The following is an 11756-nucleotide window of genomic DNA, read 5'->3' as shown; positions in this document are numbered from 1 at the left end:
TGTAAAATAAAAGCTAAACATAATTTAAATTATTTCATTTTTTCCTTACTAAATGAGTCTCCGTTTTTGGCACGTAATGTATTACAACAATCAAAAACGATAGGGAAATTCAAAAACAGCAGCGCCTAAGCCCAATATATTTGGTCAAGTACTCTGTTGTTCCAAAAACTGTTGCAACAATGAATTATCAATAGGTATGACCAAGTTCTCGCTGCCGTCGTAGCTTCTCTTCATTTTCACCAACTTATGATCTAAGAACTCTGTGAGTTGTGCCCTTAACGCTAAGTCTGAGCTCACTAAGAACTGTTCACGTGACTTTGAGTACAAGTCCTTGAAGGGTAGGCCTGTAAAGAAGAATCAAAATGAGACAAATTCGTAGAATATTGTAAATTTACGTTCTAGTTAGTGAAGTTAAAAAGAGAAGTTTGTTATAGTAATATGCGTAAATAAATAGACACTATTCACTCTATGCCACAAAACTAGATTAAATATGAAAGGAAAAATTAAAAAAAAAATTTTTGTCACAGCAGAGAAAGAACGCTAACTCAGCATAATATGCCAGGTGCCTGAAGTATGTAGAAGTTATTTGTAAGCAAAAAATCAGTACCTATGTTCCTACTATTTAAGATACAAAGTGAAGATGTTCATTGGTGAATCAAATATGAAATAAATCAATATGTAAATCTGCACGAAAAAGCGGGTTTTTTACATACTTTCCAAAACTTGATGCCGAAACATGCAAAAGTTTTAGACGATTATTGACGTCAGTCAATATAAGCACAGATTACTTTATAGTTACTACGTAAGAGATACGACATCACAAAATCGAATATTATACCTACACAATAATAGCGTACTAAATCTTACTAATGACGCCAGGCGCTCACTACAAAGAAAAATAAATCTAAGCAGGCGTTCATAGAGGTGAAAACAAGGTTGCCCGTCGTGCAGACGTGCGGAACCGAATGTGTAAGGATTTTAATGGAAATGAAAGACTTGTCTGAAACTTTAAAATTACAATTATTTATTTAGTACAGCGATGGGAGAAGGGTTTCCTCTCAACTGAAGGTCGGCGGTTCGATTTTTGGTTGGACTAATTGTCGAAATGAACTTTACTAAATTAGCTCTGATCTGGGCGTTTTGGCTCGTGCCCCCAAGTGAATATTTACTCTAGTACTCATAGTACAGGGAATTCTCCAGTTTGAGACCAGGTTATTGGCGTGGTTGTGTCGCAGACGATTGTATTAGTATTCTTGAGATGGTTATTAGATTAGTCTAGTTTACTTACTATGGCAATAAAAATACATGAATAAAAACTGTTACGTCCTTTAAAAACTTTTCAAATGGATAATTCGAAAGCCGTTTGCTTGAATCTCGCTTACTTACACTACAAGTGCAATAATTGAAAATAAGTATTTCCATTAGGTATGATTTTAAATATTTAAAAATCTCGTAATCGTTGATCACAACCTACCAAATAAAAATAAATTCTTAGGAATTGAGGGCACAAAGAATCGAAAATAAAGAGATTATGGTAAAAACACAATATTAAACTTACATTACTTTCTGTAATGAAAAAAATTATAAATTATTCTTAGGCTTCCTATTTTTACACTCATCCACTGAACAAAAATTACACGATTTCGACATTGCGACGATTTTTCTTACGAAACATGCCGCTCATTTAGATGTGCGTGCAACACCCTCTGAGCGTTTGTGCCGACGTCGACACACTCGGCGGTAGGCACTTATCGCGTAACCTTGAGCGAGTTACGGAGCCCAGCCCCCGTAGCATGGCTACGCATAATTAGCGCGACGCGCGCGATAAAATTGAAATAAGCGCGCGCGCTATTGGCTGTCTTAATCAGATTTAATTTAGATAGTCAATAGTGCGCGCTTATTTCAATTGCGCGTCGCGACTATCATGCGTAGCCATGCTACGGGGGCTAGTGTAAGTGCCATTATTTTTGGCACAGAAAGTACTATACCGACTTATTTAGTTGTATGTATGTACATAGTATTTAGGGAATTTACTTAAACATTGCTCTCTTGAGTATAATTACTTACCTTGATAATGTGATTGCTTGTGGTTCTCTAACTGATGTTGTATGATAATATTGTATATTCCTTTAGCATTCGTAGTCAGAGAGGCAAAAACGCTACGCAACGACGAAAGCTGAAGGGCGCCACTTCGTTGAGTCATCAGCGAATTCTCGAAGGCCGTTTCTTCAGTATATGGCTGGAAAGTAGTCACATCCCACCATGTGAAATTAAACTTGCTTAGTTTGGAATGGTCCCATACTGAAATAAGTAAATTGAAAATTTAAAATGAGCGTATTTGGAAGGTGGAACACAGTTTCAGATTTTTTTATTGTGGCAATAGATTTTTTTAGATTTAGGGTCGTATTCCAGAACTCTACTCAATGCTCAAGTCAGGATTTGAGTATGATTTCAAATACTGGAAATACGACCCTAATGGCAAAGACTTGAGTATGATTTCTAGTGGTCTCAATCATACTTAAGTCCTAACTTGAGTATTGCAGTGAGCACTGAAAATCATACTCAAGTCCTTGCCATTAGGGTCGTATTTCCAGTGCTTGAAATCATACTCAACTCTGCTGAAATCCTGACTTGAGTATTGAATAGAGTTCTAGAATACGACCCTTAGATTCAACTGACCATAGTGTCTTATTGCTGATTTGAATAAAAACTTCTTACGTCTTTTGAGTAAAATTATACTTACACAAAGGCGCATTGATATGATCAATAGTAGCTATAGTACGAATATTCTTTATCTGTGCGATACTGGCTAACGTAGACTGTGTTTTGGCGTTACGAAGCATAGTACCGTCTATATTATGTATTATAAGGAATAATTCCATTCCTTTTTCTTTCAACTGGTTTTCTATTAGGCTGACAACATCACTAATGTTTGAGGGTACAGTACTGTTTCCTAATAAATCTATTACAATGGTTTCTAACACGCTCTTCACTGTAAGACTTGGGAAAAATCCATTAACAACAATACAGGGAAAGTCTTGCAACTTAAGCATTTGAAACTGGTGCAATAGTGGGCGTTTGGAACCAATGCCGTAAAGTATGATATTATAATTTTCACTCAAAACATAAAGCCATTTGTTGAATAGGTGTTCATATGAATTACTAAGATCAGATATATTCTTTTTATGTTCTTGACTTATGTAGGAGTCTGTGTCTAGTAGGCGATTAGTGATGTTTATGTTCTTTAATCTTGCTAGGGTATGATCAGAAGTTGTTATCTGAAAGTAAATGAAGAAAGTGTTCAATGTAGATTTATCCTCTGGCATCATGCCAGCGAGCTTCCCCATTGCTAGGTACGAGACAATGTCACTCATTGAAATTTAAAGTTAATAAGAATGGAAGGGAAACTATATTTTCCATGTTACTGTGGGCGGACCTTCTTATAGTCTTCTTTAAACCAGATACTAATTACCTTTTTACTAGAGTGCATCATAAAATAATTATCAGGTGTGATTATGTAATCAGGGTCTCTGTGCTTCATTTTCGTGTCTTTATTCTTAACAATTTGTACTTTGCTTGGTTTCTTTATTTTTTCTTCCTTTTGTTCTTCTTCACGGTCATCTTCTTCAGATTCTGGTGAAGACCCCGACTATAAACCAAAAAATGTAATACTGCACAATAAGATGTAAAATTACATGCAAACTTCTAACCATTAACATTGTTTTTATAAACTGTATATTGGATATTTTTATTTATTTATATTTTTATTTTTTATAAAAAATTAACAAGCATTAACACAGTCATAGCCATGAAGTAAAAAGAGTTACATTTCCGTTACTTATCGATATCTTATGTTTTCGCGATTGCGATACGTTATAAATGAAACTATTTTTTCGGGACTAAATCGTTTATATTTGTTTTTTTTTTCAAACAAACCAACGTGTCGAGATTTTTACAGGTTCTATTGTTTGAAGTCGGTTAAAATATAGTTTCATTTAATTAATTGTTGGCCATTGCAAACTAATAGTGGTCAAAAATTAAATTACTATAATCATTTTAAAGAATAATATATAATTACCTCTTCACTTTCTTCAGGTACAAAGTCACTGCTATCCCCAGAGAAGTCAGTCTCTTCACTGTCACTCTCGATCTCCTTTAGTATGCCTGAAAAAAAAAAGTGTAATTATTAATTTACGACGTGGCTTATTGTGCCGTTTTCGTTTAAGTACTTATGCGGAGAAAAATCGAGAATTAGTTGGTTCTAATTGCAATCAAGTAGATTTAGTATGCCCTGTACTAATCAAGTCTTCTACTACAATTTGAGAAACGTGAAATGAGCCTTATAATAAGTAAAATCTATTCAAATCTAATCGAAATCGGCGCCTGCACGATGAGCTCGCTCTGTACTTGCTCCAAAATAGAGAGATCTATCATTGCTAATAATAAGAATAACGTGCCAAACCCATACACTAATTATCTGGTCTCAAACTAGGTAGTCACTGTTGTACGCACGCCAAAAGTAAGCACTTTTAAAGTAAAGCACAGAATACTTATTAATAAGTTTCTGAAATTTAAGTACAAAAATTTGGTCACTTCAGGTCATCAGTCTGCCGTGTTATACTGGTGTAAAGGTGTTTTACTGTCCATATCTCGCCAATCTGACTCCAGAAGTAAAACTTTTCAATCTGAATATCTGCAGCATCTATCTCAAATCTGATTTCAACCAGAAAAATTCGTGAACTGGTTGGTGCTACCCAAAAATGCTTCAAGTATAGAATTTCACACTTCAGTTGTGAGGACAAATATAAGTGCACTTAAAATGCCAAAATTCTCTACAAAATGAGAAATTATCACTGTCCCTAGTTTCCCAAGGTGGTCCCTGCATACCACAGTAGGTGCTGAAGAGTCCTATGTGGGCAGTAAGACCTTGGAAGCAATTGGGGAGCGTTGTTGTCCAGGGATGCTACCACACTTGAAAAAGAAACCTGAATACATTACATATAGATATTCACAATTTATTCCCTTGTGATTTTTTTGTGTTAAGTTAATTATGAAGTAATTTTATAAAGTAATTTGTTTATATGTTAATATAATTTGTCTAAATGTACTGTAAGCCAAAAAATATAGCAACCCATGATAGTGATATTAGACTAAACTGCAAAACTAAAAGGTTAATAGGTTAGTTAATTAAAATAATTAACTAACCTATTAACCTTTTAGTTTTGCAACTAGTTTTCCCATAATGGCGCATGAAAAATAAATTTTAAGGGACTTACGTTTCTTCATAACATCCTTAAAATGTTTAGGAGTAGTAACCTCAGTTAATTTCATAAAGGGACTATTAATTCCCTTTAAAATACTTTTTCGCGGAGTTTTCATTGGAGATTCTATGACTTTTGGTGAACTGCTGATGGTGGCTTTAACTTTATTTTGAAGATCAAGCTTTGTATGACGAGATTTAAACTTGAAAATGTCTTGGCCTTCAACATCATCATTGCTGAACAATGCTGTAAAAATTTTTCAATTTTAGTGATAACATGTCAGTTATTGCTCTATCTTTCCTCTGGAACTGCTGCTTACAGGTGTTTAATAACTTCATGACCAGGCTTGACACAAGTCATCTCTACTATTGAACATACAGACAACTTAATAATACAGGTGATGTTTATCAGTGCAATCTGTGATGACATCCAAACAAACCTGAGGATTGTGGAGTCCTAATGTGAGTATATATGAGTATAGTATTAAACACAATAAATTTTGTTCAAAAATAGAAGAAGGGAACTAAATAAACCAAACCCTTCAAATTACCAATTCCTCTACCACGAGTTTACTGTCACAGTTGTCACTAGCGACCGCATATTTACTTGTATGGCAAAATATACAGCGCCCCTAGCAGTCATAAGAAGAAACAACATTTTGTATAAAAACATTTTACGCGATCACTAGCTATAACTGTCACTGTAATCTCATGGTAGAGGCACAGCTTCATATCGTCGCCTTATTATCTCAAACACGTATCTTATAGAGTGATTATTTAGGAGATGGCAAAACTTTCTATTTATTTTAAATTTCTTGTCAAGGGTGTTAATTTAGAGGTATTACTTTAAGAATAGATAAAAGCCAGTGCGTGAATATGAAGTAAATCGTTACTGCGCCTGCAAAACCGCGGAAGAGCAGTTGGTAAATATCGCGTAACAGCAAAAGGTACAAAATTGAAATATCGTGCCAACAGATCCTTAACGCTAACTCGCCTAAGCTAGATTTCACAGAATTTCATTTAGCCTCTAAGAAACCTCATTTTTGCCATCGAAACAATACCGCGAAACAGTAGCATTACTGAAATTGGCCGCAAGTCCGCGTACTTACCAAATAATTGAAGAAGTTATAACACGATCTCTGCACGAAACCGACGACTAGGAGAACTAAGAGATCAAATTCATCAAGACGAAGTAATGCTAAAATTTATTATTTGAAAGTTAATGATAAAAAGGAAAATAAATGGAGACAGTCGGGCATCGGTATGAATATATCACGAAAGTCGGAGTCAGCTCAAAGGAACTCCGTTTTGTTGAGAATAAACACGCCTGCGTTTTGGTAGCGTAAAATTTGACAAGATTGGCATCGCCTCAATCGGAGATTGCCTGGAGTGTCAAATGAAAACGGCTAACCATGGACTCTCGACAAGACTGGATTTCCTGTCCACTGACCCTTGCATTGGTCAAGTACCTATCTATCTACAACTGTGCTGTCATCAGCATACGCAAAGGAATTAACATATCATTGATATGCAGCAGAAAGAGAGTCGCAGACAGTACGGAACCCTGAGGAACTCTCTATCTATCGCCGTATGTTCGGAAGAGTAGCCTTCTAAGACCACTCGAATCGAACGTTCACTCAAGAAATCCGAGGTCCAATTACAAAGGTCAGTGGGAAGCCCATAAGAGGGAAGCTTACTTAAAAGGCTTGTGTGCCAGACCCTGTCAAAGGCTTTAGAAATGTTTATAGACACTGCAAGTACCTCGCCTTGCTTTTCTACAGCCTTGCTCTATATGTGACAGGTATACACAAGAAAATCCCCAGTAGATCGCCCTCGTGGAAATCCGTACTAGCGATCACTAAGGAGGTCGTTGTCTTCGAGGTACGACAAGAGACGGTTGTTGAGTACACGTTCCATAGTCTTACAGAGTATGGAAGTGACTGAGATAGGTCTATAGTTGACAGGGTCAGCTCTGCTTCCCTTTTTAGGCATAAGTTACACGTTTGCAAGCTTCCACGACCAAGTGAGAGGCGGTACAGGCGTGTGAGAACAGGAGACACCTCAGGCGCACAGTTACGCAGGACTATTGCTGGAATTCCATCTGGCCCGCTAGTTTTATGAATGTCTAGATTTCGCAGAGTTCTAAGTGCCTCTTTTTGACGTATGCAAACTGGCGACATAATGCAGTCAGCCTGAGGTAAAGTAGGTGGTAGGTTCCCTGCGGCACGCCGGGCGGCGTCGTGGTGAATGTTCACTGATCCCACGGCGCCGACTCAACCGGCGAGAGGGAAACCCGGGGGGGGTTTTAGTGGGGTAGGCCTTCCAGTGTGGAGGGTGAGTAACCCCTGAGTCTCCCTGGGCTAAAGATTTCCCCCCCGTCAAAAAAAAAAAAAAAAGGTTCTCTGCGGCATCCAAACGCGCACTCTCTGCAAAGAGTGACGCAATAAGATTCGCATTCTCTTCCGCAGTACGAACCAGCGAGCCATCCGGCCTCAGCAGAGGTGGCAAAGATGAGCGACTAAAGTTAGATTCGACTGCTTTGTCCAGGGACCAAAAGTATTTGCTGCCTGCTGGACGAGAAGCAAGTTTGGCCCCTATGCGGCGCACATGGTCGAACTTAGCCCTACGTAACACACTTTTGCACTTCTTGGCGACCTTATTAAAAACTTTCTTCAAATTCTGAGTACTCGGAGCTTTGCGTAGTAAAACATCTACCCAAGCTTGGAACGCGGACTGTTTACGTGTTTCAGCACAACTAGAATCAGCGTAAAACCATGGACGAGCTTGGGGTCCATTAGGTAAATCAGAGTATGGTATGTAACACTTCGTACCCAAATGCAAAACCTCGACTACAGCATCAGCACAGCTCGACGAGTCTCCTGAAATAAAGCACGCCTATCAGAGGTATGACGCAAAGTAATGTACGTCAGCTGTGTATTATAGTCTTAGACTATGGAAATTATTTTTTTCCATTGTCTCAGATTATAGTGGGTAATATCATAATAAAAATAAATAGGGTGGCATGATTACAGAGCAAGACACTACCTTTTAATTGTATTTGTGGAAGACATTTAACAGGTGTAAGCTGCTGTGATTTTCAGAGAACTTACAACTGTTTTTTTTTGCTTAATTGCATATATTTTCAAGCTACAAAATTTAGTAACATTTTAATCACGAGAACTTACATTCTTTTTGGCTAACTTATAAAAAGATTTCTATATAATTTGACTATGAGTAGCAATATAGTAACAATTTATTGTTTATCTGATATTTTGCTCCAAGACGTTTGTTTTAGAACCTTTTTTGTTAATTTATTATGACCCTGTATTGTCCCAGACAAGGACAAAAGCCTCTTTACTTTGTCATTTTTGCTCTTTAGTGATAATAAAATCAAACCTTTAATAAAATGTTTCATTTCAATCCCGTGCACCTACTAGCAGTATACTACTTTTTCTGTAATTTGTTACTACAAAACCACATTAGTGACTTTATCCAGAATCTAAACAAGTTATGGGTAAACTTACATTATTTTTCTACAAAGTGAATTGCAAAGAAGTAGCTACAGAGTTCAGTCGGTAAAATATAGTTCAATAGCTAAGATATTAAGTTTTATATTCGCTGTTATGCAGTATTTACAAAGTGCTCTTCAGCGGTATTGCACACGCAGCATCGAAATGTGATGTGAAATCAGCCTGCAAAATTTGTATATACAATCCATTTTTTGCATTTCAGTAACTTTGTGCTTTAAGATATGAGTTTAAGAAAGTAAGGTGGTGGTATTATCTATTAGAGTAATGCAAGAGTAGTAATTGAAGAAAATTTACACTAAGCATAACATTGTCTTACGAGTGAAGTTTTCTATGTAATCTGTTATGAAAAGGATAAAAATGTGGTAAAAATATAGCAAACGCAATCAATAATGTTAAATTATATCTTATTCAGATGTTAATATAGTTAAGCAAGAGGTTTTGCAAGTATTGCTACAACAAAAATTTGTAATAACTAAAAAACCTCACATATTTTCACTCTAAGGCTACGATAATCACTTTGACTATAAGCCCACACAAGCAAGTGCTTTTTGGCAAAGCCACAAGATGGATGCAAATGAAATTCCACTACCCAAAACCACCATGTGGCCTTCTACAACATTCAACCAATGACCAAATAGACAGTGCTGGTGGGGTATGCTAGAAACTAGGCCAACTAATACAACAAGGCCTCCAAAGACTAGCTTGTTTTGTTACAACTAGCTGTGTAATGAGAACACCATGGTGGCCAAAGAGGCCATGTTTGACCTACTATAACAGCAGCATTTCAACAACAGGGAATGGCTGCAGGAGAAAGTACTTATTCACTAGGAATACTTTTACAAATTTAATTCAGAATAAGTGCTTAATTACAAGCCAGTAACAGTACAGATTTAAGGTTACAAACTCTTCCAATAAAATTGAAATTTTATGCTTGTTTCAACTATGAATCTTTCTAAAACGCTTTTCTATCACCTGTAGGTTTCTGCAGACATTGCACTTCATTATCGTCATCCTCAGAGCTTTCCACCTCTTCTTCGTGCTTCCGTTTTGTCAAGGATAGGTCAAAGAAATCGCCGTATTTCCTAGGCTTACTCCTCACGCGTGACGCTCTCCTTGGGGTACTTGGACCATCTTCACTCATGTCTAGAATTTACAATATAAAGTTAGAAAACACACTATTAATAAATTAGAACAGTACATTATACCTCAATATACTTACTGACATTAATAAATATGATTTTATAATTATTACAACATCAAAGAATTAGAACCAATCCAATTCCAATTTCTATAAATCGAATTCCACAACGATTTTCCCAATGTCAGGAATAAAAATTATATCTAAGATCAAAGAGGATCTAATCACTTTATGGTAGTTTTGTAAAAATAATAACGACGTCAATAAAAAAATAACTAGAACCAAATTATTTGATTGACGTAAGATTCCAAATAGGTATGTTGATCTTTGATCTAACCAAAAACCTGGATCTAACTCACAAATGCTAAAGATTTATCTATATAAATCAATATAAATTAAGCGGGAATCCGGGAAGTCAAAGTAATTTTTTATTATTATTATTTTTACGGCTCTGGGTACTTGGTATAACAAGCCATTCATTAATCATAATCAATCACACACGTCCTGTACCTATTCGGTGATTGTCGTACAGTCGTTGTAAATTGGGGGCATTCATGTGGGGTTTATTATACTGCATTGCAGTCCGCCTAGCCGTCTGCCGCGTAATGCAGGCTTATGAATGTATCTGCAGCGCGCAAGCCATCCTGCAATCCTGAAATTCGTACTGAGAGACTGACTAGACTAGACTGTGATGCCTGTGACATTGCTGTAGAAAGTTACGGGCACCACAGTCTATTTATATTATATTCTAAGTGATCGACTGATCGTACATACAATAAAGTTTTCTTTGACACAATTAGAGGAAACAAATAGGCTAAACCTCAGAGTAATATTACTTTGAGGGCTGAATATGTGTTAGACATGAAACAGCATCTAATAGTCTATGCATGAAACGAACATAACATTTTTTTAATTTCTCATTAAGCTTTGGCTATAAGGAACCTAAACAAAATTATAAAATTAACAAAAAATTAAAACTTTACACATTTCACGTGTTTTTCACTGCCTCCATGGCCGAACGGTTACCATGTTGGACTGCCACGCGGTGTCTCAGGTTCGATTCCCGGGCCGGGAGAAATAGTTGTATGGCCTACAATTATTTCTCTCGTGAGTTTGGGTGTAATTTGTGGTTGTCTATGTGTGTGTCTATGGCACCCGCGATACAGGATTTCCCTAGTGCGGGGCTATGTTGTGTGTGTGCGTTATTTAGTATTATGTAATATAAAGCTTTATAATATAAAAAAGATGGCTATTTTCTGTGGAGATAATTTGTGAACTGTTCGATTATGCAAAGCCACGGATTTATATATTTCTAAGAGCCGTATTCCAGAACTCTACTCAATGCTCAAGTCAGGATTTGAGTATGATTTAAAGCACTGAAAATCATACTCAAGTCCTTGCCATTAGATTCGTATTTCCAGTTCTGGAAATCATACTCAAGTCTGCTCAAGTCCTGACTTGAGCATTAAGTAGAGTTCTGGAATACGACCCTTAAACTGGATCGCGTACTTGGATATACCAATATTATAAATTTACACCTTCGTCTTCTTTTAAATGTTATGGCCTCATCACTCACTCGACTCGTTTTATTAACTTAGTGCTCGGTCCAGTTTAATGTTTATATCCGTGTGCAAAACAAACCACGCTGTTGCCATTCGACCACAAATTCATTCGACATACATCAATGTCAAACAAACCGTCGACTTGACACCATGGACGTATTATACAATAATTGTATAATACGTCCATGCTTGACACTAACTTGGCACTTAAGGCAGGACTTGAGTATGATTTCAAGCACTGGAAATACGACCCTAATGGCAAGGAC

At 36.7% G+C, this 11756-nt stretch overlaps 1 protein-coding gene across 4 annotated transcripts; it reads right to left on the bottom strand.

Annotated features, from left to right (window-relative positions):
• Positions 1-6: 6 nt before the first annotated feature.
• On the bottom strand, positions 7-10334 carry LOC113231638 (origin recognition complex subunit 2). Of its 4 annotated transcripts, none has more exons than XM_026466059.1 (9): positions 10010-10334; positions 9763-9933; positions 5277-5507; positions 4079-4164; positions 3473-3649; positions 2744-3278; positions 2068-2301; positions 1559-1566; positions 160-344 (listed from the first exon to the last, which is right to left on the bottom strand). In XM_026466059.1, exons 2-9 carry the CDS (start codon positions 9929-9931, stop codon positions 297-299), a joined length of 1488 nt encoding a protein of 495 aa, XP_026321844.1. In that variant the 5' UTR covers positions 9932-9933; positions 10010-10334; the 3' UTR covers positions 160-296. The 4 variants fall into 4 exon arrangements, with proteins under 4 accessions (XP_026321840.1, XP_026321842.1, XP_026321844.1 ...); XM_026466058.1 differs by lacking the exon at positions 160-344 and adding an exon at positions 428-1470; XM_026466055.1 differs by lacking the exon at positions 1559-1566 and having other exon boundaries at positions 7-344.
• Positions 10335-11756: the final 1422 nt, after the last annotated feature.

Source organism: Hyposmocoma kahamanoa, unplaced genomic scaffold (assembly GCF_003589595.1).
Source record: "Hyposmocoma kahamanoa isolate Upper Pololo Valley unplaced genomic scaffold, ASM358959v1 66, whole genome shotgun sequence".
Lineage (NCBI taxonomy): Eukaryota > Metazoa > Arthropoda > Insecta > Lepidoptera > Cosmopterigidae > Hyposmocoma > Hyposmocoma kahamanoa.
Note: the sequence above shows the minus strand (reverse complement) of the source record. Positions and strands in the feature narration are given on the sequence as shown.